At 32.9% G+C, this 25,806-nt stretch overlaps 1 protein-coding gene across 1 annotated transcript in view; it reads right to left on the bottom strand.

Moving 5' to 3' along the window:
* The window catches only part of LOC114250018 (Formin homology 2 domain containing), a 95,237-nt gene that overhangs the window by 24,023 nt on the left and 45,408 nt on the right, over positions 1 to 25,806 (bottom strand). Inside the window, 1 exon segment of the mRNA XM_089739775.1 lies at positions 1,075 to 1,184. Within this exon segment, the coding sequence (XP_089595901.1) occupies positions 1,075 to 1,184 (110 nt within the window).

Genomic DNA, 25,806 nt, shown 5'->3' with positions numbered 1-25,806 from the left:
GCAAAACAACGTTTGCCGGGCCAGCTAGTTATTCTTTAAAACAGAGGCTTCAGATGTCTAATTTTTACTTTATATTATACATATCATTAATGTTTATTTTATACGTTTTTTTATGTTTTCTTGTTTTATTTTTTAATTTTTTATTGTTTAGATGGGTGGACGAGCTCACAGCCCACCTGCTGTTAAGTGGTTACTGGAGCCCATAGACATCTACAACGTAAATGCGCCACCCACCTTGAGATATAAGTTCTAAGATCTCAGTATAGTTATAACGGCTGCCCTACCCTTCAAACCGAAACGCATTACTGCTTCACGGCAGAAATAGGCAGGGCGGTGGTACCTACCCGCGCGGACTCACAAGAGGTCCTACCACACGGAATAGATTATTTATATATTATTTATCTATTCCGTGTCCTACCACCAGTAAAAAATAATTCAATATTCAGTTGTTGCTGTAATTATACTATAATTACACGTTTTTAAAATTTAAAGATTGTCTTTTCCAGTGCATTCATTAAGTACGTACGTAATAACGTAAGATATTAAGTACGAATTCGTAATCGCTCGTGAATTTTCATCCTCCTCCTACTTATGTACATCGCGTTCCTCAGTGCTGAGGATCGTGACCTTTACGGTGGATTTTTGTGACTTTTCATAAATCTCGTAAATACGGGTAATGGTTAAAACTACTTTTGTCTGGATACGGTCTCGATCTCTTCGTAGATTATCAATTATCAAAATGATACGTATTCTAAAAATGTTCATCATTCATCATATCTATTAATTCTTTAGGCTATCAATTACCTTTTCAATTATTTAATTATAATTGAAATCACGGATATTCAATAACGGCGATATCGTTTAGTCTTTCGATGGAAAAATTTTATTTTTGTCCAATGACGTTCCAATGTCCATAATATGTTAGTGTTGTAAGTCCACATTCTAATGCGAAATTCCATTTGTCAAACCGCCCGTGAATGCTTCCAATTTCCGGGAAACAGCCTGGTCACTCTTGCTACTGAGAATGACTCTTAAGGAGGACATAATAGTGCTCAATTAAAACTGTTAACTTACTTGTCTTGAAGTCCTTCAAGCTCCTCATCTTGTTCACCCAATGTGGAGTCCAGGTCTAAATACGGTCCATAATCTCCATCCTTGAAGACTTGCAAAGTCGCATCGTCAAGCTGTAACAAATACAACGCGAATTGTTTAAGCGTCCATGAGGAAATATGAGGAAACTATGAAGTTTTCACAACTGGTGGTAGGATCTCTTGTGAGTCCGTACGGGTAGGTACCACCACCCTGCCTACTTCTGCCGTAAAGCAGTGATGCGTTTTGGTTTGAAGGGTGGGGCAACCGTTGTAACTATACTTGAGACCTTAGAACTTATATCTCAAGGTGGGTGGCTCATTTACGTTGTAGAGGTCTATGGGCTCCAGTAACTACTTAACACCAGGTGGGCTGTGAGCTCGTCCACTCAACTAAGCAATAAAAAAAAGGATTAATACAGAGTAAAAAGTTTTTAAAATATATATTTTTTTAGTAATTTTTCATCTAAACTTCTAAAGTACTTTTCTTAAAGAGATTTCGAGACATATTCATCTTTTACCGCAAAGTTATAGAGTTTTTAACCTGCGGATACATGGTTAAAGTTTATGGTAATTGCATTGTAAGAAACCATTTATTTTTATATATTTATTAATTATACCAAATATGAAGTTTTCTGAACGCGAACTTCTATTTTACATACAGAAAATTTAAAACAAAGGTTTTTAAGGTATGTCAGATCATTCCTAGGTTTTCCTTAACTTTCGTTTATAATAATAGGGTTTAAAATTAAATGGCAGTGGCTCGTACCTTCGTGAACATGCAAGCTCTTAACTAAGAGCAAGTTTGAAGCTTTTTTGGCAAGTGAATAATTTTTATTGTTTAATTTCTGATCAGCCTAGAATGTCTAGATATTTTCCCATTTTTGCAGTCCAAGTGCCATCTACATCATAGGTACTGTAAAAGCATTGCAATTGTGCTATCAAGCCTCAAGGTATGAACATCCACGTTCAGGATTGCAAATACTGTGATCTTGTGCAGACAGATGGCGCTTTTCGCAAAAATAAACAACTCAATGACATGTTTGAATTTATGTAGAGATTCATGGATGATTGATTTCATTGGGGTTTTTTTGAAGTTTTGACATCCTCGTCAGTAATTTTTATAGTAACTACTTAGGGACGCTTTAACCATCTAAATGCCCATAGAACTATGTATAATTAAAATTTTTAAATACAGAAAGTTAAATTCGCGGATTTTGTTAATGATATTGATAATTATTCAGATACATTTTTAAATTGTTAACTCCTATTCAATTCTATTTTATAATGACCTAAATATATCAATCAACACTTTATCTTGTATTTATTTTGTTTTAGATTAACAACGCAAAATACCGGTTTTCGTTGAATACCACTACCTACCGAATCACCAATTTGTCTATCTACCTAAAATATTGTTTACACTCTTTCGTTAATATTTTTTTCTTAATTTATTATGTTAATACATCGTCATGATGTTTCGGTGTTGCATTCTACACGCGGCGAATTGGACATAAGCCAGCGGTCATTTAGCTGGAAACTGGAGCAAGTAATTAAAATAGTCTCCCGTCTTTCGGCCCTTCGATATCGAGCTGCCCCGTATTATTTTGTTTTTCAATATTAAATTTATATTTTCGATTCTTATTCACATTTAGTATGTAAGTAGTATCATTGTTTTATTATGTCGCAGATATCGGTACAGTATGAGCAAATATTTTCGATTCTTATTCAAATGTAGTATGTAAGTAGTATCATTGTCTTATTATGTCGCAGATATCGGTACAGTACGAGCAAATATTTTCGATTCTTATTCAAATGTAGTATGTAAGTAGTATCATTGTCTTATTATGTCGCAGATATCGGTACAGTACGAGCAAATAAGTTTTTTTTTTATGATCAACTATTTTTAAATTGAGTACACTAGCGGTCAATCATTCGAAATTCGAATCATTCATTCCCTAGGTTTATTTAGATCAATTTATGAATTAGATTGTCTCATTAATTTTTTTATTGACGTACATGAAAATTAAATATGTGTCACCGAAACTCGTTGATATCTTTTAAAATAAAATTGAAAAGATAATGACAAAGAGATAAACACATTTGAAACACAACCGAAATTTTCATATTTTTTATATTTAAAATCGTTTTTCAAATATTGGAAAAAATTGTATTTAACTGTTTTGTTTTGTCTATTTTCATATAAATTTCGTAGATTCTAATAAAAGTTAAAATCTCTAGTTTTAGTTACTTTAATTAAAAATAGAAAATTTCAATTGTAGGAAAATCAACTTATTCAGGGCATCTGAGCATCATAACTAAAATACCTTAATACCTTGAGACATATAAGATAATCTGTAACTTAAGTGCAACAAAAATCAAACCCACAAAAAATTGCGCAATTAATGATGTCAGAGCGTATCGCAAACCCGCATAGTTAGGCGCACTATCTTGCCTATTTCTGCCGCGAATTATCTATATGTTCTTAGCCTTTATGTAATTTGAACAACAACAGCCGAAATGATACATTAATTAATCATATTAGAATTCTCATTCAATTGTTATTGCGTATTTTTTATTATTAATTGAAAACAAAAAATCAAATGTTTGTCTATGCCATTTTTTACAGTATGTTATCATTGATCTCGTACTGTACTTATAATGGTCATGTATATTACAAATAAACGAAAAAAATATTAGGTAATTTTTTAATTAAAGTGTCCAAAAAACCTTGAAATATCGGGCGAGTTGGTCCCGACAACACCGAAAATGATATTAACTTGCTAAGTGGCTGATGTCATTCCAGTAACTTTATTGTTAAATCTGCCAAATGCTACTTCCGTATTTGACAATTCACTTCTAGTATAACGCTGTCTTACGTGATTAGCACGATTGATTGATTTTGCATATTTTATTGTCTACAAAAGACAAATATCTATAAAAATGCTTTTATAATTTCTTAAATTTTAAATACTGTTTTAAACGTTTTGCAATATTATTTATGTAATTTGTGTTTTTATGTAGTTTCCGAAATTCTTTTAAAAATATGTACCTTCTTTTTTAACGCGGGAGATTCCTTTCCAATTTTACCCGGTAGAGGATTTTTTTAAATGTTAGGTTATGTCTGACTCCGGCGCCTAAAGAGTAAATAAGTATATAAAAATAAGTACCTACAAGATTGAATAAATTGCAATGTTTCTCTAAATCACGTGTTTGATAACATAATAATAGTTTTGTGATTATTATTTCATTAGTCATAACTACAGAACGTAAGCAGAAGTCCACTACAACTGGTAGTGTCACATTATTCACCTGTGATTTCGTAGCCCAGAAGTATTTAGAACTTGTATAATTTTAGCCGAATAACACGGTGAGTAACCGATCGGCTTAGCGTCCGTTCATAGTAAGTTTATTCTAAATAATTTAACGTACGAGTATCGTGTGCATAAATATATACACTTTCGATCGAAAAATCGTCTAAACTCATCTGAATTAGAATCAGTGTTCGCGCGGCTCATGTATAAACAATAATAATATGTAACTATACTGAGATGTTAAAACTTATATCTCAAGATGGGTGGCGCATTTACGTTGTAGATGTCCATGGGCTCCAGTAACCACTTAACACCAGGTGGGCTGTGAGCTCGTCCACCCATCTAAGCATAAAAAAAAATAGTATGAAAGAATTAAGAGCGTAATAAAATAAAATTTTAAAAGGTTGCATGCGTTACTCTACATTTTATCACAATTTGTGTTGTTGTCAAGAACGAATCCATACTGAGTTTATAAATGCGAAAGTGAGTTTGTTTATATACAACGTTTCATTAGCTTGCCTACTCAACCGATTATGTTGAAAAAAAAAATATATATACGCTGTCAGGGATACTAAAAGGGACATAAGACACCAACATTTAATAAAAAAAAAGTACTATTCCTCAAGAGTTGATTTATTTTTCTACCTCAACTCGAGTGAATCCACGCGTAAAAGTCAGTATGACTGTATAATAACTGAATCTTCACGCTTGAAGTACATAGCAGTTGTAATAATATATAAAATAACGGGTAAGATGGCCCGACTTGTTGTCAGACAAAGCCGGTTTTGACCCCTGAGAAGGAACAATTAATTACCAGGAGGCAAAAAAAAAACATAAAAAATTCGTGTAATCTGTATATATGTTTAAACATAAATAGGAAAAGAAAAACAGTTGAGTGCCATTTTCTCAGCTGTTCCCTTTAGTGTGACTATCTCTATCTCTTTCTTTTGTTCTTAAACACACCAGTTTTCATTTATCAAAAAAATTTTTGAATTAATAATTTTTTAAATGCTCTTAACAAAGCAGAAAAGACAATGTAATAATACATAAAATTTATAAATAAAATTAATGTACACCTTGATGTGCCTATTTCAATTTCGATCAATTAGCGAGGAGAAGTTAAAATAAATAAAAAGTTAGTGTCCGTTCTTTCTAGGAGTAGAGAGCTTTGTGAGCACAAAAGGGCAGGGCACATCGTCTTACCTATTACCAGTTTACGTTAGCTGACTGTAGTAACGATTATTTCAAAAATATTTTCCTATTTAATCAATTCTTTACTATTTTATTATTCCTCCAGTAAATTATCATTCTATTTTCTTTCAGATTGCTTTGTAATAACGAATTCTGTAAAAAATCATAATCTAAACAAAAATGCTACCAAACTTATATTTATAATTTTAACTTTATCAGTGACTGATTTGTGTGTCAATGTTTGCAGTATTATTTCCTAAGCGAAGAAGCCAAGTTCATTACACGCAATGAAAATATGTTTTTTTTATTACGATAATTATTATATTCGCGAGATTAGTTCGCTCGTCTAATTTAAGTAGTCATTTTCTTCTATGTGCTTAGAGTTTTCTGTATATCTGCTGAGATTATTTTGCAAAATCTTATTATCCAATTCAAACGGAATTTGGTACTGGTATGAATTTTTTAGATACTAAATTCAGATTGTGGTCTACTAGAACGCAGAGATCTTTTTTTAAAACAAACCATCCATCTTATAACGAAAAACTGTTTGAATATAAAACAGAGAAAAAACCGTTAAAGTGTCTCAATTATATTATTATGACTGATTGAAAACAAACAATTATGACATGCGAACTCATTGTCTGAAGATAATCTATGATTTAAAAAGAAAACTGTAAACAAAGCTTTTGTTTTATAATCTGTAAATGTCACAAAAGACGTTACAAAATCGACAAAAAAAAAACAGTGGTAATTAGTTACTCACCCGATGAGGAGCTTGCAGGAGGCGATGTACTGCAGCTATTTGGTAAGACAGCGGAATCGTAGTGTTAAACGTGTGATACAAAGGTCTGGGAGGCTCCCTCACATTGTACTCAACGAAAGGGTCAAGATCATTCAAATATTGTACACGACATACAAAAGAGTCGCCACTGATGTCCCTCATTGTTCCATTCACCCTATTATCGTTCACTTTCAGTAATTCGATCATTTTACTATTCACTAATAAATCACAGTCAGTTTAATTTAGATCACATTGTACACTGAAGAACAAATTTTATTTTTGAATCATTTCATGTTTGATATTATTTTTTTGCGATCTTCTTTTCGGCCAGTGTTATGCGTAATCGCGAGCCAACTGAAGTCCGTGCTGTATTTTGTGGAGAACGCGCGATCTAGCCAGGCCCAGCCGTCGGACCGCGATAAGCGAGCAAGATGCTGTGATTAGGTAGGTTTTTTAATTCGTAATCCAAGGATATTTTTTTTTTTATTCGCGCTTCTTAACAGATGACGCTACGTTCGATTATCAAATATTGTACACATGGATTTTTTTGTGTGTATTTGACTTTAAGTCTCAGAGACAATTTTAATGATGAGATTTCTCTGAGTCGTACTTATTGTCTAAGCACATATTTTCGCTTTGATATTAAACAAGACGATGACTTGTCAAACAAATTGTTATTTTATTTTTGTTAATATTTTTTTATAAAGCAGAGAGTTTCTTTGTATTTTAATATCTTTTAACCGCACTATTAACTTTCTATTTTTTTTTTTAAATTATTAATATTAATATTTAAAAGAAATATTATAATGATGACTACAGAAATATAGAATCTATCGGTCTTTTTCAGACAACTGATAGACAAGACAAGAATCATGAAAGTAATGGAAATTAATTAAAAAAACATATAAGTATTAAATCTCGCTGGTTTTTTTTAATATTAGTATAATATATTCTCAAATGTTTTTGTCACAAGGGCGTTTAGTACGGATTTACAGGAATTCTATTTTCAACTTCAGGTGAATCAATTTTTGAGTTGGCAACCCACCACGTGCAGTCTTCCCATACTATTTATGTTTTCTAATGCAATACTAGTGAATCACCATGTGCTATTATATTTTTGGGAGTGTAGGCGTGTCGTATCATTTCTGACGACGGAAAAAGTACCTACTTTCGTAATGAAGTTGTATATTGTTTATATAAACTTTTTTGTCGAAATTGAAGCTATTCTCAATTGCCGAAAAATGTTGTTTTGCCTCTACCGGGCTAAAGTCCGAACTTCTTAGACATTACAATCAGTCTCTTTTGTTTTCAAATAACTATTTACCAGTAAGTAACCTGCATGACACACGTTCTTCTATTTTAACGTGAATCACTTATTAAGTTGAGATTGTAAGAAAATTATGTAATTTAACTTACCTGCATTCCTTTACATTGAAATGATTCATGCTCTACACAAATAAAAGAGCAAAGATAAATTTGGAAGTTTATAATTACGCAGAGTGTAAGGGAATTTTGATAAATAAAAACATTAACATAGTGCTGACGATAGCATGATAGTGGCGATTGAAATAAAATATTTCACTTTATAGCTTTTTTGTTCCTACATAAGCTGGTTACCTAGGGTATTATGTCGGCGTAACCGAATGAATAGGGGGACTCACGGGCCTCTAACCAGAGGACGTTGCTAACACTAGCCCTAGCAAGAGCAGTGCTTCACAGAATCTACCACTGGATCGGAAACGCGATCCACTAAGAAGATCCAGCGAGAAACCCAGTGGCCTGTGTCTGTGGTTTAATTTACTCGCCGAACTCTTCGTCGCAAGCAACGGGTTCGACGAGAACGGTGACCGGGGCTTTAGGTATACTGCTAGCGGCTTCAGGCTGCGAATTTGGACTTACTAAAATGTCCAGTGGATTTGCTAGTGTATTATTTTAGTGTTTTAGCATTAGGAACAATTATGATACACTATCTGTGCTTATATCACGAAAAAACACTCATTGGGTAGATATATCGCATGCATATGCATATCCAGCATATTTACCGGATGCGTTCCGGATTCAAGGTCACAAAATTTATCTATATCTATACTAATATTATAAAGAGGAAAGATTTGTTTGTTTGTTTGTTTCGAATAGGCTCCGAAACTACTGGACCGATTTGAAAAATTCTTTTTCCATTAGAAGCCGACATTGTCCCTGATGAACATAGGCTACTTTTTTTTATTTTTTTTTTAATTTTTTTTTTGGTTTCATGTGTGTTTTAATGTTTCCGAAGCGAAGCGAGGGCGGGTCGCTATATGCAATAAAATTATAGACTTGTCGATTTCAGATCTCAAGAAGCGCGCGGTATTCACGTTATGCTACATATTGCAGAATTTGGTAACCGCATACACACAAGATGTTCCGTGTATCAATCCAATCATCTAGATTAATAAATATTATTAGAAAGAAAAAAAAAACAGCAATATTACTATTTTGCTGACCAGTGAACATAATGTTAGAAATCGTCAGGCATTGGTCCTAATTACGATCGCATACATAATATGCGTAAGATACATGATTTACGTTAGCATATTTTCACTTATTTAATTCGCTTATATGGATTTTGATATTTCATTCGAAAATCGTTACATATTACAGATTAATAATCATAGTGTTATTTTACGAAAACATTGAAAGAAGTAATTTTAACTGTGAAAAAAAATAATGAAAAGGTCACTCTGTTTCTTACATAACTGTTTTTTTAAGTGTTGCTACAGTTTAAAATCCATATTTTTTAGCTTAAGTAAGGTCAATAATCCTTCTGAAAGTATATTGTTTTGTTGTAGCTCAAACAAGATGATGCTGACCGAAATATCGTGGGAAACTTTCTCATAATCTTGCATTGTTGTGAGTCACGCATGAAACTCATAATCATTCACTATTTATGTACGTTAAATAACTAAAATGAATAATGACATGTAACATAAATTACGATATGAAATAAAACTAATTCCTTAATACAAACTACAGAGATGAAGACAGCAACAAATGATTTATTTTCTTTCAAATTCGATTTCGTGAAAAATATATATGCAGAAGATTAAATAAATTGTTTAAGGCCGGCAAATAAATTGGTTATTAAATTTCGTATAGCTTTCATTTAGTTTGTAAAATACGAGCAACACGGAGTTTCCGTTCAAGAAAACCATATTGGAACTTTCTTAACCGTAAACAAGTTTAGAAATATGAGCCAATTGTTTTCAAACTTAACATTGGAATCGAAGCCGTGCTGTTCGACGGAATCTCAATAATTATAGTTTGCCTGGAATCATGAATGCCCAACCTCCGCGATACATATCGTATGAATTGAATCGATACTCGCTATTAATATCGATTTTGTTTTCGCATTACAAACGCAGGGGTTGTTTTTTTGCTGTGGTATTATCGAATGATTCAGAGGATACTTCACAGTAAATCGAATAAGTTTTTAATTTGACTTTACTGTCGATAACACATACTTTGTATTTTATACGCACGTAAAAATCTTTTACTCCGTGTTTATTACTCACAGTTTTAGTCGTTGTATTTATGAAAACGCATAACGTATAATTAAATAAATTAAATAAAAACCTCATAATACTGATTTCTTCCAACCGGAAGGAACTTAATTCGATGCCTCCAATGGACACTACTCTAACTCCAAATTCGTAGGTTTACAGGAGGAGAGTTTAAACGAAAAAAGTTGATAAATATAAATCTGCAATAATAAAGATTTTATGGTTTTTTCTTGTGTAACTAGCTGATTTAATCTTGCTTCGAACCCTATTAATAATGAATTTGTAATACTTTTAAAATAGTGAAGCGATTTGCGTGAAAAACGAAAATTTCAAAATTTTGAGTTAGAGTAGTGTTCATTGGAGGCATCGAATATGGACAGAGTATACTTAAAACAAAACTCTTGATTGCTCCAGACAAAGGGCTTATGAAAACTACATATTTGTTAAAAGCGTTTGAATGCAATGGTTTTTAATAAAATATGTACGAAATACGGTCGATACAAGATGTCCTCCGTGACCGAGTTTTGATGAGACAGACGGTTAGGACGGCAGTTTTGTTGATATTTCAACAACTTATGTTAAAATTTTTCAGTATTTGATAAAGTACAGTGTAGTTTCTTTTTTTAATCACATTAGTCCCTAAAGTGCTAGTATTTTTTATGAATATTATACAACATAGCCTTGTCAGCGTTGCCTATTTGAACAATACATACCCACCAGTCATTAATAATTTTATTCCTGGAGTAAAACATAAAAACGTGCGTACAGTAAGTATATTATCTATGAGCTTTGATAGAAAATATCATTAATTCACGAAATGCTATTACATTTCGTATTCGAGTCGAAATTTTTGCTCAATAAATTCCACATAATGTTGCGACCGCATAAACTTATGATTTCGTCAATGCAATAAATTAGCAAAAAAAAAGAAAGTTATCAAGATGTCTTTCTATTCGAAATTATTTCTAAATAAAATATACACGCGTTTGTGTATGCGTGCGTTTGTTTGTGTGTGTGAAATAATGTATTACTTTGAATGGCTCAATATCCTGCCTCATACTTATTGTATAACTAAAAAATCGAGATTCATCGCTACAGTTTTGTTTACATTAAAAAAAAAAGACATTTGCTATTTTTTTTTTACTATTGACTACATAATGGTGAACAAACTGAGGAGAAAATTCTACTCAACTATTTTAGCTTTGCATATTTATATATAAATACAGGAACTCTCAAATTGATTAGTAATTTTATAACGTAACTTATGAGACTGATATAGCATAAGCAAGAGTGAAAACTTAATTTTTTTTTTCTCCAGTAATTACTATGTATTTTTGATACAATGTTCTAAATGATGCGAGCCTGCAGGGTTGGTATTTCAGTGCAACCTCGATATAACAAATCGGAAGGGAACAAGTAAATAATCATTATATCTAGTTATTCGATAGACTGAGGTTTGTTATATTAAGGTTGAGTCGGTCTACCATTTGTAATAACGAGGTAAAAAAAAATATGTTTTATTCACCTCAACATTACGTACTCATCTTGTTATAGCGAACAACTTCTACTAATAAATGATAACACATTTTTATCACATCGCTGTATGTATTTTCTATTCTAAAACCATTAGGTGGGTAACATTTTTTCTCAAACCTCTCGAGACTTATTCGCATACTATGGGATTAAGGTTCATATTGGTGGGAAAGTTATATAAAGGTTTTGGGTTGACAAAATTCGTTAATTAGAGCTATTTACAGTTTTTTATAGAAAAAAATTCACAAAAGTTATATTTTACATCGACTCTTACGGACAATTCAAGGGGATAACAAAACAGTTGTTAAATCGAGGACGTCGTTATATTAAGGTCCGTTATACTCGTATTAAGGTTGCACTGTATATGAAATAATTCTTGAAGGGTAGGTCCGTCGTTGATGCCATGCGAATGTGACTTGTATCTTATATACATATGTATGAACCTGAGTAGCAATCGCACAATGTGATCTACCCGTGCGGACTCACAAGAGGTCCTACCACCAGTAATTACGCAAATTATAATTTTGCGGGTATTGATTTTTATTACACGATGCTATTCCTTCACCGTGGAAGTCAATCGTGAACATTTTGTTAAGTACATATTTCATTAGAAAAATTGGTACCCGCCTGCGGGATTCGAACATCGGTGCATCGCTAGATACGAATGCACCGGACGTCTTATCCTTTAGGCCACGACGACGACATAAGTTACGTTTATATGCTTAAATTAATATGCTTCTTCACATTTCTTTATTGCGTCGGGTATTTCGTTTTAGAGAACTTAGACAGATTTTGTTTTAACGAATTTGATTTAAAATAAATAATACATAGTTTAAAAAAAGTAACAAAGTACGCTTTTATAGAAAATACATCTAAAAAATAAAAAATAAATTTAAATAAATTAGAATTAAAAATAGTGTAAGAAAAAAAAATTATTGTAAAAAAGCGTGGTGTGCATGGTATAAGTAGTTATAAATATTTTATGAACAGATATGAGTAGAAGGGTTATTTTGATATAATCCTGAAAACTAACTACATACGTACTAATACTACCTACTAACTAAATACGTACGATAGACGTATGTATCGTCTGAAACTAATAAAAGCGTATTAAAAATGTCGCGTCACGAAGAAAGTAACGTTAATTTTCTAGACCTTGTTCTTATGAATATCAGCCCACAGACGTCCACTGCTGGACAAAGGACTCCCCTAAGCCTCACCATAAAGACCGGTCCTGCGCTGCCTGAATCCAACGAATCCCTGCGAACCTTAATAGGTCGAGGGTCGTTTTCAAATTTGGGGCCAAAAGCGAGCTATTTGATTTAATTCTCATAACCTTAATATTATTTATTATTTGTTGTCATGACAACCGGCACGTGGTCCTATAACTATATATTCGTAAAAACTGTTAAATTAGGAGTTATACAATAAAAACTACCCCAAATCTCATTCGTATCACTGGTTCGAAACTCAAATTCTAACTTGCTTGCTATTTTTCCAGTAATGCGTGTTCAAATTTGGCAATTTTATTTAATCAGTATATAATAAAATAATAAAGGAAAACTAACTGGATATTAGAACATTATTAAAAAAAGAATAAGTACGATTTCTAAGACTTTTAAAAAAGTTTCTATTTAAATTATCATCCGTGTTGGCATTATCAAATGCGTAAAATGAAAAATATAAATGAATATGTTATATAATATTATCAATAAATTATTATTGATTGTGATGAAGCATTTTTTATTCTGAACCTGCCTAAATACAAAAAAATGTAAAATTAGACAAAGTTTAAATTCATGAAATCGTGCTATTTCAATTTATGAATGATATAATGCAATTACCTCTCTTTCTATTCTCGTTTAGATTTAAACAACAAATTTGTGACCGAGATAGCAGGCTCTATAGTCTACAGTGCAGAATCGACAGCACACTTAAAAGACTTGAATATTCATGACTTGCCTCTTACTACACGAAATGCACTAGAACATTACTTAAGTACATTCTATGTGGAATGTATTAAATGCGTGCTATATTATTTTACATTTCTCGATCTATTTTTAGCATATCGTCTTCTCGCATTAAAACTGTATAATGTCAAAACTTCATCATTTTACAGGATAGAATTTTAAAGGGTTAACGTGTGATATTTTTAATATTAATCATCTTTGCAACATTTATTTTTTATTTTTTACTAGTTACATTTATCTGTCTTTTAAAGTAAGATAAAATTATTAGTATTAATTTTGTTAATAGTAGTCAAAACATAGGTAAACTAATAAATAAAAACTTAAACTAAACTAAGCTCTTTTGACAGTATTTATGAGAAAAATACTGGTGATACCAAATGTTTCTGTATATGAACTCAATTTCGAATGTTTTTGGAAATTGTACACTTTTAATGCGAAAAGACTATATAGGAAAAACTCAGACTTGTAAAAATAATATATTAGCTTTGTAATTACCCAGTTTGCTTTTGAAATAATTCGAAAATCAAGTGCGGTCCTGTATAACGAATACTTTGTCAAATGGAAATGTTATTTTTATCTTTTGGATATAGGCCTGGGCACAGGTGGTGGCTGCTCTGCTAGGGCCGGTATACGTGTGCTCTTATTTTAATACAATGGTACAATACAGTGCATGGAATAATGTTGAATGTCGAAATATCCCAAGTTTCTAGCCAGGAGAGTGCTGTTTGGGGTCAACGTTCGGACAGCACGCGCGGCATTCGCTCTGTTTCTAAGATTCATCACGCTGGTGATTGGGGACGCCGGTAAAAAAATAACGAAAAAAAAAAAACATTACGGATGACTCGAGCGTTTGGTAATAAATTGTAGGTAGCATTGCGTAATTGTTTTGTGGTCTGCTATATGTACCTAAGTTTAGGTGATTGTAAAGTTAATAATAATTTTCAAGCAACACAATATTTTGATACATAGATTGACGCATTTGGAGGAGGTCAGAATTGCATATTTACCGCATGCCTATTTTAAATGAATGATTCGACAAATTTCGTTCGCTTTTATGTTTATAAAAAAAAAAAAAAAACAGGAATGCTCCGAACGTGCAAAAGTAACCTTCCAATTAAACCACAACAAGACGACCGACTTGAGAATAAAAAACAATAAAAAATCTTCTCAAAATGAGTACCGCGATTTATGTCAGTGGAGCGGCGACTGTGTTCATCTTTCGAGTAATACGTATCATTATAGAAAACCATAAGTTGCATCGAGGCAACGTTTACCGCGAGGTGAAAGCAGAGCTACCGGGTTGCTAGACTTTTTTTAAAACACAAACAGGCTCCGTTGGCGACTACAGACAACCATCTTGTGTGTGTTTATGAATAATTTAATGTGTATCGATCGCTTCGGTTGATTTATTCAGAGCTACAAATACTTAGTTACTGGCGTATTCTAATGCAAGCCGGCCAGCGCTGTTTGTTTTTAAAGTTCAAAGTCCAATTGACGATATTTAAGAAACACAGCAAGCAAACAACATTTCTACGAAACTTTGTAACGATCTCTCAGATTGCTGCGATTGTTATATGAACTGAAGCAACATTTTAGCTGATTATTACAATACTGCCACTGCCACTGCCACTGCATTCGTTTTAATTTTTATAGTTTTATAAATCATTCTAGGATCTTCGGTATTTACTAGTCTAGATTTGTCACGTGTGCCTATGGTATAATTTGAAACTAGGTCTATTGGTCGAGTTTAAAAATTTAATTTACTTTATGCACGAAAATATAATAGTAGAATCTTCAATTATATATTACAAAAATGTTTACCAGGAATGTAGTATAGTAGATTACTTCTAAATAATAAGAGTAGAATAACTAGAAGTCACAACAAAATACACGAAATAATAATATAATCCACCTAATACACTCAAATTATTGTAATTACTAACTACCTAGCACGTACAAACTAGTAATTAAAAAATTTGCAAACTTAGCTCTCAGGTAGCCTATTGTTTCATCCGATAACTCGCAATTGCTTTAGACACGTACACACACAGCCACGACACTTTTAAAATAAATTCGATTATCAACAATATCAACTTAACACCCGTAATTATTGGCACAATGCATAAAGCGAAACCATTCATCTTACGATTACAAATCGTTGCGATAGGACATAGGTTCCCCGTCGCAAGAGCGATTTAATTTTATCTAAGTTTTTATTACCCTGTTTAGGGTCTAGTCATACGTATTGTTTTCTGTATGACCAAACCCAAACGGGTGAGGAGCGTCCGACGCCGGCCCTTATATGCTACGGTCGGGGACATCTCGTCATCGCGATGCAGTTTCGACCTATATTGAAGCCTAGATTTTATAAGGAACTACACAAAGACGGATGAGCGTCATCTGTCGACGACAAAATTAAACTTTCATCTCACCTGAGCATATTTTTAACGTGTTGTGACTGCTATCGGGATTGCTAATACATACTTGTTATGCATTCAAGTGAGCCGGACATTTTGTTGCAATGTAATATGGTGTCGATTTAAGTTTTGATTCAATGAAAGTGCTTTAAAACATATTATGGACCGTAATTGAATTAGTTTAAATTTAATAGTGTTTTAATAAATATTTCGAATCATAATATTGCGCTCAGTTTTATTTGGGAAAAGAAAAGCACTTTCATAATTTTGACAAGTGGTAAAATTTTGAACAGTAAATACACAGTTATAAGTATTTAAATAGTAATTAGGACATGAAACATCGACACTAATGTAAACCTAAACATTATATTATAAAGGTTAATTAATTTGACAAGAAACTTCACATAAAACAAATTTGATGTCATATTATGAGTATAATGTTATTGTTAACTTTTGTTTAAGCCTGTCTATCAAAAATGGTACTACTGTCATATTCGCAATTTACGATTATTTGTTACAATAATCATGTTTTACAGATTAACAAGATGAAATAAGTATGTACTTGTAATTTTTCTTAGTATTGTTTTTAAATACAACCTTTGTGTATAGGCAGCTTAGTTGGTGGGGTAGTTGATATTGATATTTTAAAAATACCTTATATACAGGGTTGTATATTGCCCAATTCATAACGAATTACGCCAAAAGTTTAGCGTCATAATATGCTCTTCACTTAGTTTCCCTATCTCTCGTGAATTGGTCCTTACGAGAGGCAGGGATTGTCTCTGATACAATCAGATGTGCAGGGCTATCCCATTAATTTGTTCGCAACAAATCTAGCTTGAGAACTTTTGTTTTAAGTGCAATTAAGAATAATTTTAGGATCAGTGATCGAAATTTATCAATATCAATTTCGATTAATTTTGTGTAATTACATGTTGTCTTTTTTGTTTTATTGATAATTTGATTTTTTTTGGAGAAACTATTACACCCGATATTATTATTTTTGTAAATAAAATTGAAGTGCATCGAAAGGTACTTAAAAAAAAACGACTGTGGAGAAAAGGACACCTCACATCTCCTTACCACACCAGCCAATCACCACCGCTACAAGACCTTTACCCTTTTTTTTAACTCTGTGGAATGTCTTTACGGATACCCGGTCGAGAGGGGTAACAGAAAGACTTTTGGCCTGGCAGAGGGAGATACCGCGACGGCACGACGTTCCGACGCTGTCTCGATTACGAAACATCCGGACCTCGTTTTTTAGTATATTCTCAATGTAAATTCGTTGAAAACAATCGGCAATGGCCAAGTGCTGTGACCATTTATAAGATCGTGATTGTCGGTCGGACGCGCCGCCAGAGTCGTGTCGCGGCTGCGGTCACGATACGAACATTGTCGACTTTGTAAACATTGTAATTTACAGTCGCCCCCAGAAGTGTTCTTTATAAACATTGTTGTATGCAATCGGGCTTAGTGGTGATATTTTATTTGAGTCCTGGGCGTCTTCGCATATATCATGGATCCAAATGCGACACTTTCTTGCACGTAACCTTTCAAAGTTTCATTTGGTAGGTTATTTGCGGCACACCTACATGTTTTACCTTATTTTGAATAACATACTAATTCCACAATGCATCAATGCGTCTAAATATGCCTTACCGCTCAGTGACGATTTATCGCGCTAAATAACATGTTTATGCAATAATAGCAAAAAATACAATTAATAGAAACATAAAAAAAAACATACAATTTAAGCAATTTCAAATAAAGAAGAAATATTTAGCAAGCAGCAAAACATCATTTTATAAAATTTTAATTCAAGTCTAGTTCGTAATTCAAAATTCATAATCGCTACAACACAAGCCTTTATTTAAAATAGTATTCTGTGACATAAAAATAACAAAAGTATAGCCATGAAGTGGAGGATCCTAACAATTGTTCTAACAGCTTTCAATGCCAGCATATGTATACTATCATATTGGGCGCAATCATAAAAAAATCTAGAAAGATCAGAGCCTACACAATGAAGGCCATCTTTATTACTTAAATGCGACCATGAGAATTATTGCATAAAACAAGTTTTTTTTTTTTACTTAAAATGGTTACGTTAAAGGATACTCTGTTTAATTGTTCGTAACGGAGAATAATTACTATTTACGTTTTAGTACCCAAATTTTAAACTAAAACTTAACTATCATAAACTGAAAAAAATATTTCAAGAATTTTGTTGTTTGGTTTGTATTTTTTTTGTATATTATTTAATATGGTATTTTCTCTCGTGTTGTGGGTATCGAAAACTCATGTCAGGTAGCAACAAACACCCATGGCCGGAATATAAAAATAATAACCGTGACTGTGTAACAATGATTGGATTCAGAGTTAAGGTGACAAAATTAGTTTCCTATGCGAATCGATGCGGTCCTATGCGGTTTTTCTGTGTTTCTCTCTAGGTACATAACTTTACATTCAGATGACTTCAATGATACAACCAATTAAAATGCTATTCACACATTATTAACTCGCATGTTCTTAAGCAGTTCTGAACGGTTGGTTCGTTCGTCTTGTATTCCTTCTTTTTACCCTTCTCTTCTTTTTTCATTTTTTCCTGTCGTCTTGTCCAGTCTAGAAAAGTCACACCGTCAAGTCCGTCCGTCTTAGTCTATGCTTGTCATTGTAGGTCGTGTCCTGTCAAAGAGGTTGCACACCGCGGCAAGGACCATAACAAAATCACCTACAGAAATACAGACCGATATTTGCGAAAAAATATTTGATAAATGATTCTTATTAATATGCAACGATAATTCATATTGAGCATCAATGAGAGTTCGACACCTATTTTGACAGTAGTACTGTTGTGGGTTTGACAGCTTTCATTATTCTGACAGCCGGCGCGAAGCCATCATTAGTCGGTATTCTATTCCAATTTTAAAATGTTTCTTGCGTAACTGTGCGTGGGCATCGTTTGAATGTGGGCGATGTTGCGCAATACGCGAAAATGTGGACGGGAACCGAAGTCGTGCGCGAAATGCATACTGCGCAATCAAAGGACTCTCTATTCTAAAGAGAAAGGTTTATGATGTGGTTATTTTATAGTTAGATCATATTATGTACTTAAGAACTAATATTAAAGGTGTTGCAATTGATGTAATCAAAAACTTTATTTATTGCCCTTGTAGGCAGACGAGCATACGGCCCACCTGATGGTGAGTGGTTACCGTCGCCCATGGACTTCAGCAACACCAGGGGCAGAGCCAAGCCGCTGCCTACAAAATGCATTTAGACCTTAGAACTATATCTCAAGGTGTATGGCGCATTTACGTTGTAGATGTCTATGGGCTCCAGTAACCACTTAACACCAGGTGGGCTGTGAGCTCGTCCACATATCTAAGCAATAAAAAAAAAAAAAAAAAAATCAAATTTCGGACATGTTTAGAGTTTCAGCATCTATCTTCTTTATACTTGTACTCGTCTAGGTAATTCATAATTAAATGTTGCGTCAAATAATACCGCATGCAAAAATTGTTATTAGTTTCTTTGGTGTTAATCGATTCAGAAGTCTTCGCTATGTATGTAATTCTGTATGCGAACAAAACGTAAATGTCAAGAAATAAAATTAATAAAAATGTCAATATCACGTGAAAATACTTTTATAAGATCTTTTTAGTACCTTCAATGGGATAAGGTCCACTTGGTTCTGATACTCATGGACAAAGCTAAGTTTTTGCCTTCCGTAAATGACTCATTTAAACATCGTTAGAAGAAATTTAATTATTCCAATTGTAAAATGTATAGTACAATTAAGTTATTTTGATACATTTACAGAAAAAAACATAACAAAACGCAGATTAGAGTGGTAATACAACATAACTTGGTTATATTGCATATGAATTACTCGAGCTATTTCATAATTGAATAAAGTACGACCTCTACATCAAGTTACATCCGATTCTATGCTAAAAAATACGTTCACGGCAATACCAAGTATCATATAGATAAAGTGGATTCGGAATATACGAATTAAAATATAAAAATCTTGATTTGTTATCTAAGCCCGAAGCGGATGTTTCTAATCTTTATGTATGTATACGATCGCGTACATCAAATATCAATTTTAATAAATTTTAATGATGTGGCCAGTATATATTGTTGTTGTTGAGCTTTGAAGACGCTATCATTAGCTGGTGGCAGGACCTCTTGTGAGTCCACCAATCGAAGATTGAAAAAAAAAAAAAAAAAACTGCCGTGAAGCAGTAATGCATTTCGGTTTGAAGTGTGGGACAGCCGTTGTAACTATACTGACACCTTAGAACTTATATCTCAAGGCGGGTGGCGCATTTACGTCATAAATGTCTATGGGCTCCAGTTACCACTTAACACCAGGTGGGCTGTGAGCTCATTCACCCAACTAAGCAATATTTGATTGTGCAATGAATATTAAAAAATAATCTAATATTAAAAAAATAATCTAATATTTGAAAAAAAAAGACATGCCCGCTGAGTTTCTTGCTAATTCTTCTCAGGACGGAGGCTAGTTCTTGTGAATTGGCGGTAGTTCTTTCGACGTTCAAAAAGTATGTACTTTCATTTATGTTGAATAAATGTTTTTTGATTTGAATAAAAAAAAATTGTCGCAATGGCTTTTCATGTGAATCAAAATTGTATAATCGCATCGCTGCAGTATTGAAGTGAGACACAGGCCTGCAGCAGAAAATGCATGCACTGTTTACTAGCATTGTTAAATCATATGGCACACCTCGCCCTCATATACAATACCACCTATAATATTCTACGTTTGTTATTCAAAACCCGTCTTTGTGAACATGTTACAGAAAATTTATTTTAGGAAATTTATTTTTCATTTTTTAGCAATTAAATAAATTATAGCTTTGTGTGTGCAATGCTTTAAGACAATATTACAGAAACATTGTTGTTAATTTAGAAAAAAAATGTTTGTGTTGATAAACATTCGACCCAGCTACTTTAAGCTTTCTACCCAGCTACTTTAAGCTTGTACTTTTTGCTTTTGATAACAATAATAACCGGGAACGAATCACGTACCGACATCCGGCTCTAAATTAGGATTCCCTGTACCATGCGAACCCGATACTCATATTTATACTATTAAATTTATAAATAGTATTAAATATAATAAATAGATAATGAACATATTGAATGTTTGCATGGAGCCTATTATAAGGCTCGCCAATTTTTATTCCTTCTTAAACAGAATAAGGTGGCGGACGAAAAAAAAAATTGGCAGGAGCATAGCCCAAATCCGTGCATAAGATCCTTTGAAATTCTAAGAAGAACTAGAGGTCCCGCAGTAGTCAGTAGTAAGTTCGACTATAATTAATTGGAATTGTAAGTTTGTACAGCGTATGATTGTATTTTATACTTCTATAATCACAAATTTCGCCAAGACTACACTATAAAATATATTAATAAAGCCAAACAATATTTAATGTATTCTCAATTTCACCACAGACGTCAAGAACAAAAGTTCGACAATAAATAGTATGCATGCGTGTGTGCGTCAAATACATGGTATGTAGTGTGTGTAAAGTTTTCTTTATTGATCTAATGTATCTTTTATGCATTATTTAAATAAAATATTAGCATTGTGCACTACTTCTCTATGTTCTCTATAAGTGTAGAAAATTTCATACACTTCCGTCCGCGCAATTTTCGTAAAAATGGATACAAAGTTTTTGCTTCACGTATTAATATATAGATAAGTATGTCGTAGTGAAGACGAACGACGACACTATAATGACGCTATAATAAATATGTAAACGACACAATTTTAGAGCCTAATTGCTTAAACTACTCAACGTTTAAAAGATTTTAAAAACCATAGCATTTAGAAAAAGATTTATTTGAATGAATGACATTTATCTAATGCCCAAGTAATTCTCACCTAAAAGCGTGTATAACATTATATCAGTCATTCATAATATATATAAAATATTAGAAATGCGAAAGCGTTTGTTACGCGGCGTCTGCGCAACGATTTTTTTGTAGATTGACGCAAGTGAAGCCGCGGTTAACAGCTAGTTACTATATAAGTGGCAAACCGACAGATAATTAGAACAACCGTTACAGTATAATATTTCATAGTCGTGTGCTGTGCAGGATCGCTCCAATTCAGTGACCACACAGAGCATGGCAAATCAATTTGTCAGTACACTTTAAAGTATCCGTGAATGATTTGTTAAAGGTTTTATTTTATTTTATTTATTTAATCAACAATGTTTCAACAGCATTTAACTAGACACAGGGTACAGAGGATGTTTTCCCAAACACGAGCCAATTAAAGAAACACATTATGTTTCCAAAAAATGTTAACATAATTAATGGACACAGCTAGTCCAACTAAGGTAATGGTAAGGCAGTTAAATAGGTAGATGAATTTTGTCGAATGATAACTTGCAGAAGAAGTTTGAATCTGATTGTGTTGTGTCGATGTGTGTAAGTGCGTGTGAGTGTAATAAAGTGGTTGGTTTACATGTAGTTTTATTAAATTTGTAGTTTTATTTGTAGTATCTGTATCTTGATAAATGTTTTATATATACGAGTAAAAATAAAAACCTATGACAAAAAAAAACAGGCATTGACTGTGAATTGAGTTTGACTATTCACTTGGAAATTAAACAACATTACGATTACACAACATCGACCACAAACTACCATCTTGATAATTTGTTGTAAAAGTTATAATCATTTATTTGGAAAGTTTAATGTTATAATTAATTTAAGTATTCAAATTAAATATGACATGCGGCTTTAGTGCTCTCTTCGCGTATAACACACGTGCTTATGTAAATAAACGATGGCCCATCGGAATGTGAGTTAGCTCACGCTCATATTGTTGCCAATGACTTCCGCCGTATGACGTTACGAGTTAATTGAACCAATGATGCAATTAACAAGCAAGACGACAGCTAAAACGTCATCGTACTGGCGAAGAAAACATCTGTTAACATCTTGTATTGTGATTGATTTCCTAACCGTACCAAATACATTGAGATATTTGATTGTTAGACGCATTAATGCAATCAATGGTTCCGTGGCCCTAATAGGAAGTGTTCATATATCAAACAATAATGATTATAAAGTGAATTGTCACACTGAACACTTATTCTATTGTTTTGATTCAATTGACTCAAAATAGACGATGGTGTTTTTTTTTTCTAATGCCACAAAGATAATGTTTCGCCTCATTGGAAATTATTTTATCACAATATATTTAATACATACTCTAGAATTAATATAGTATATTGATCTAATATTTTATTTATTTATAGTAACTAACGAATTTATTATATTGATTGAACAAAACATCTTGTGTATATTACTCCCAACAAGCAAGAATAATTCATAATTAGTTTGTCGACAATTTCGAATTTGCAGATTGCTAAAGTGAAATAAAAAAAAAACATCATTATATAGGTTTTTTTTACAGACGCTACTCGACTCTCGAACTGTCTCAAAGAATCAGTGTAAATGTTTCATATATTCAGTAGTAATTAATAAGTGAAACTTAGCTTGCATTTATTATAATAGTAAAAAAATAAAAATAAAATATTATACTTAACTAAAAAAATAAAAAGAACTTAGCATCTTGGCAATTTATTTATATAAATATATGAGTTGATTTCGATGAAATTATATAACGAGAAATCTTGAGATTGGCTTAACGGGTAATCCTGAAATCCATAGATTGGCCAGAAAAACGGGCCGAGTTTGATAAGTAAGTAAATGTTTTAACAATTTATAACTCTTGTGCTATTATTGTGGCTTCTTTATTTATATGTATTATATGTTGCGGGCGGAATGTAGCCCACTTTAATGACAAAGAGGATTCCCATCTACGTCAGACGACACGTGCGCTGCGACCTAAGGTAGGAAGCACCCTAACAAGATTGGCCGTGACATCAAATGTAGTTCAATTATAACTAGTCTGGCCATAAATACTGTTACATAAAAACTTTTCTTTTTTTAAACTTTTTAATAATTTTGAATTTGGAACACGTATATTATTTTAAAAACTTCTTTCGATTTTGCACCATTTCACATATTTTGTCGTATCAAATTACAATATGGAATGGGGTGTTAAAGAAAATAGGATTGCAGTGATCGCCTATGTAGTGGGTATGGAGCCGTCGGCCATATTCCAGACACTTCAAAAGCTTGGTATTAGCCGTATGTTCGTATATCGTACTATCAACAGATACAACAACACTTAATATGTGGAAGACCAAAAAAGATTGAGACAGCCGCGTGCTTTTAGAACCACCAAGGCTTTTAATGCTGCTAAAGCCAGAATTCGTCAAAAGTCCATTAAGAAGCAAAAAATATTATCGCGGGAAACGAAGATTCCTGCTAGGACTCTGTCACGTATTATAGAACAACACCTGAAGCTCGGTGCTTATCACCGATATACAGGACATGCCCTAAATCAATCTTTACAATTAAAGAGAGTGGATCGATCAAAACGCCTTCTGTCGCGATACGCAGGTGAAAGGTGCAGAAATAATATATTTACTGATGAAAACATTTTCACGATTGAAGAACAGTACAATAAGCAAAATGATAAAGTGTACGCTCACAGTTCTAAAGAATATGCTTAAATGGTCGTAAAGGTACAACGTGGTCATCATCCTGCGTCAGTGATGGTTTGTTGGGGCGTGTCTTATCAAGGAGTGACAAAACTACATTTTTGTGAAAAAGGAGTGAAAATTTCAGCCAAGATACAGTCTTGGACCATGCTGTGAAACCTCTCAGTTATACACTTTTTAAAAATATACCGTAAACTTTCCAGCAGGACTCTACGCCTGGTCATAAGGCACGAACTACCCAAGCCTGACTTTATAAGAGCTGAAGACTGGCCTTCATCTCGCCCAGACCTCAACCCTTTAGACTTCAAATTATGGTCAGTTTTAGAGGACATGGCCTGCTCTAAACGACACGGTGACATTGAGTCTCTTGAAAAATCTTTGGAGCGAGCAGTGGCGAAATTTTCCTTGGAAACAATGCGTAAATCCATAGATTCGTGGCCAAACAGATTAAAGGCCTTTATAAAATCCAAAGGTGACCATTTCGAATAGATTTTTTTTGTCTGAGACTTGAATAAGTATACTTATAAGTTATACATTTTAATAATATTAAATTACTTCTAAAAAAATCATTTTTATTTGTAACAGAACTTATGTCTGGACTAGGTAATTAATAAACAGAAAGGTTATCAACACAATGTTGATTTAATTTTTGTAATCACGTTCAAATAATATATGGAATATAATAGTAAACATTGAAAAAAAATCTTTTTCTTTAAAATTCGATAGAAAGTACGAAAATGTTCTATTTTCTTCTTTGAAGTTCTTTAGCATTGCTGAGCGAAGTGAATTAGGAGAAAAGAAGTAAAACTCATATTTTAAGAATAACTAATAGAATGTACCAGCTTAGTCAGTGGACTCTTGTCATAATAATAATTATAAAATTATCGTCAGAATATCAGAAGTAAGAAATAGTTATACCTTATTATGATTAATTTAATACAACGCTTGTAGCTCCATACGTGCGCCGTGCTCTTAGCAAGGTCATAAGTTCAGCGTGTAAGTAGCTAGACATCGTTATTGAATATGTATTAAAAACTCAATGCGACTTTCAAGAACGAACCGTTTCGAAAGGAGGTCGAATTTAGTGCATCCTTAGTGGTTATTGCTGTTTCTAAAACTTCAATAGTTATTCAACACAACCGCGTTCATTGGCTTCCATTTAAAAATGAATAATTTTAAATATCGATTTCAAAAATATCTCCTAAGCTTTGCAGTTTTTATTCCGAATTATTCTTTTATTATTATACTCACGGGCCACCGTATGTCACAAACTCAAACTTATAGCGATTAGATACTTTCAAACCCGCCTAATTAATCTATATATATAAAAATGAAACCTGTTTTCCGTTGTC

Source organism: Bombyx mandarina, chromosome 01 (assembly GCF_030267445.1).
Source record: "Bombyx mandarina strain Sakado chromosome 01, ASM3026744v2".
Lineage (NCBI taxonomy): Eukaryota > Metazoa > Arthropoda > Insecta > Lepidoptera > Bombycidae > Bombyx > Bombyx mandarina.
This window is presented reverse-complemented; position numbering and strand designations above follow the sequence as displayed.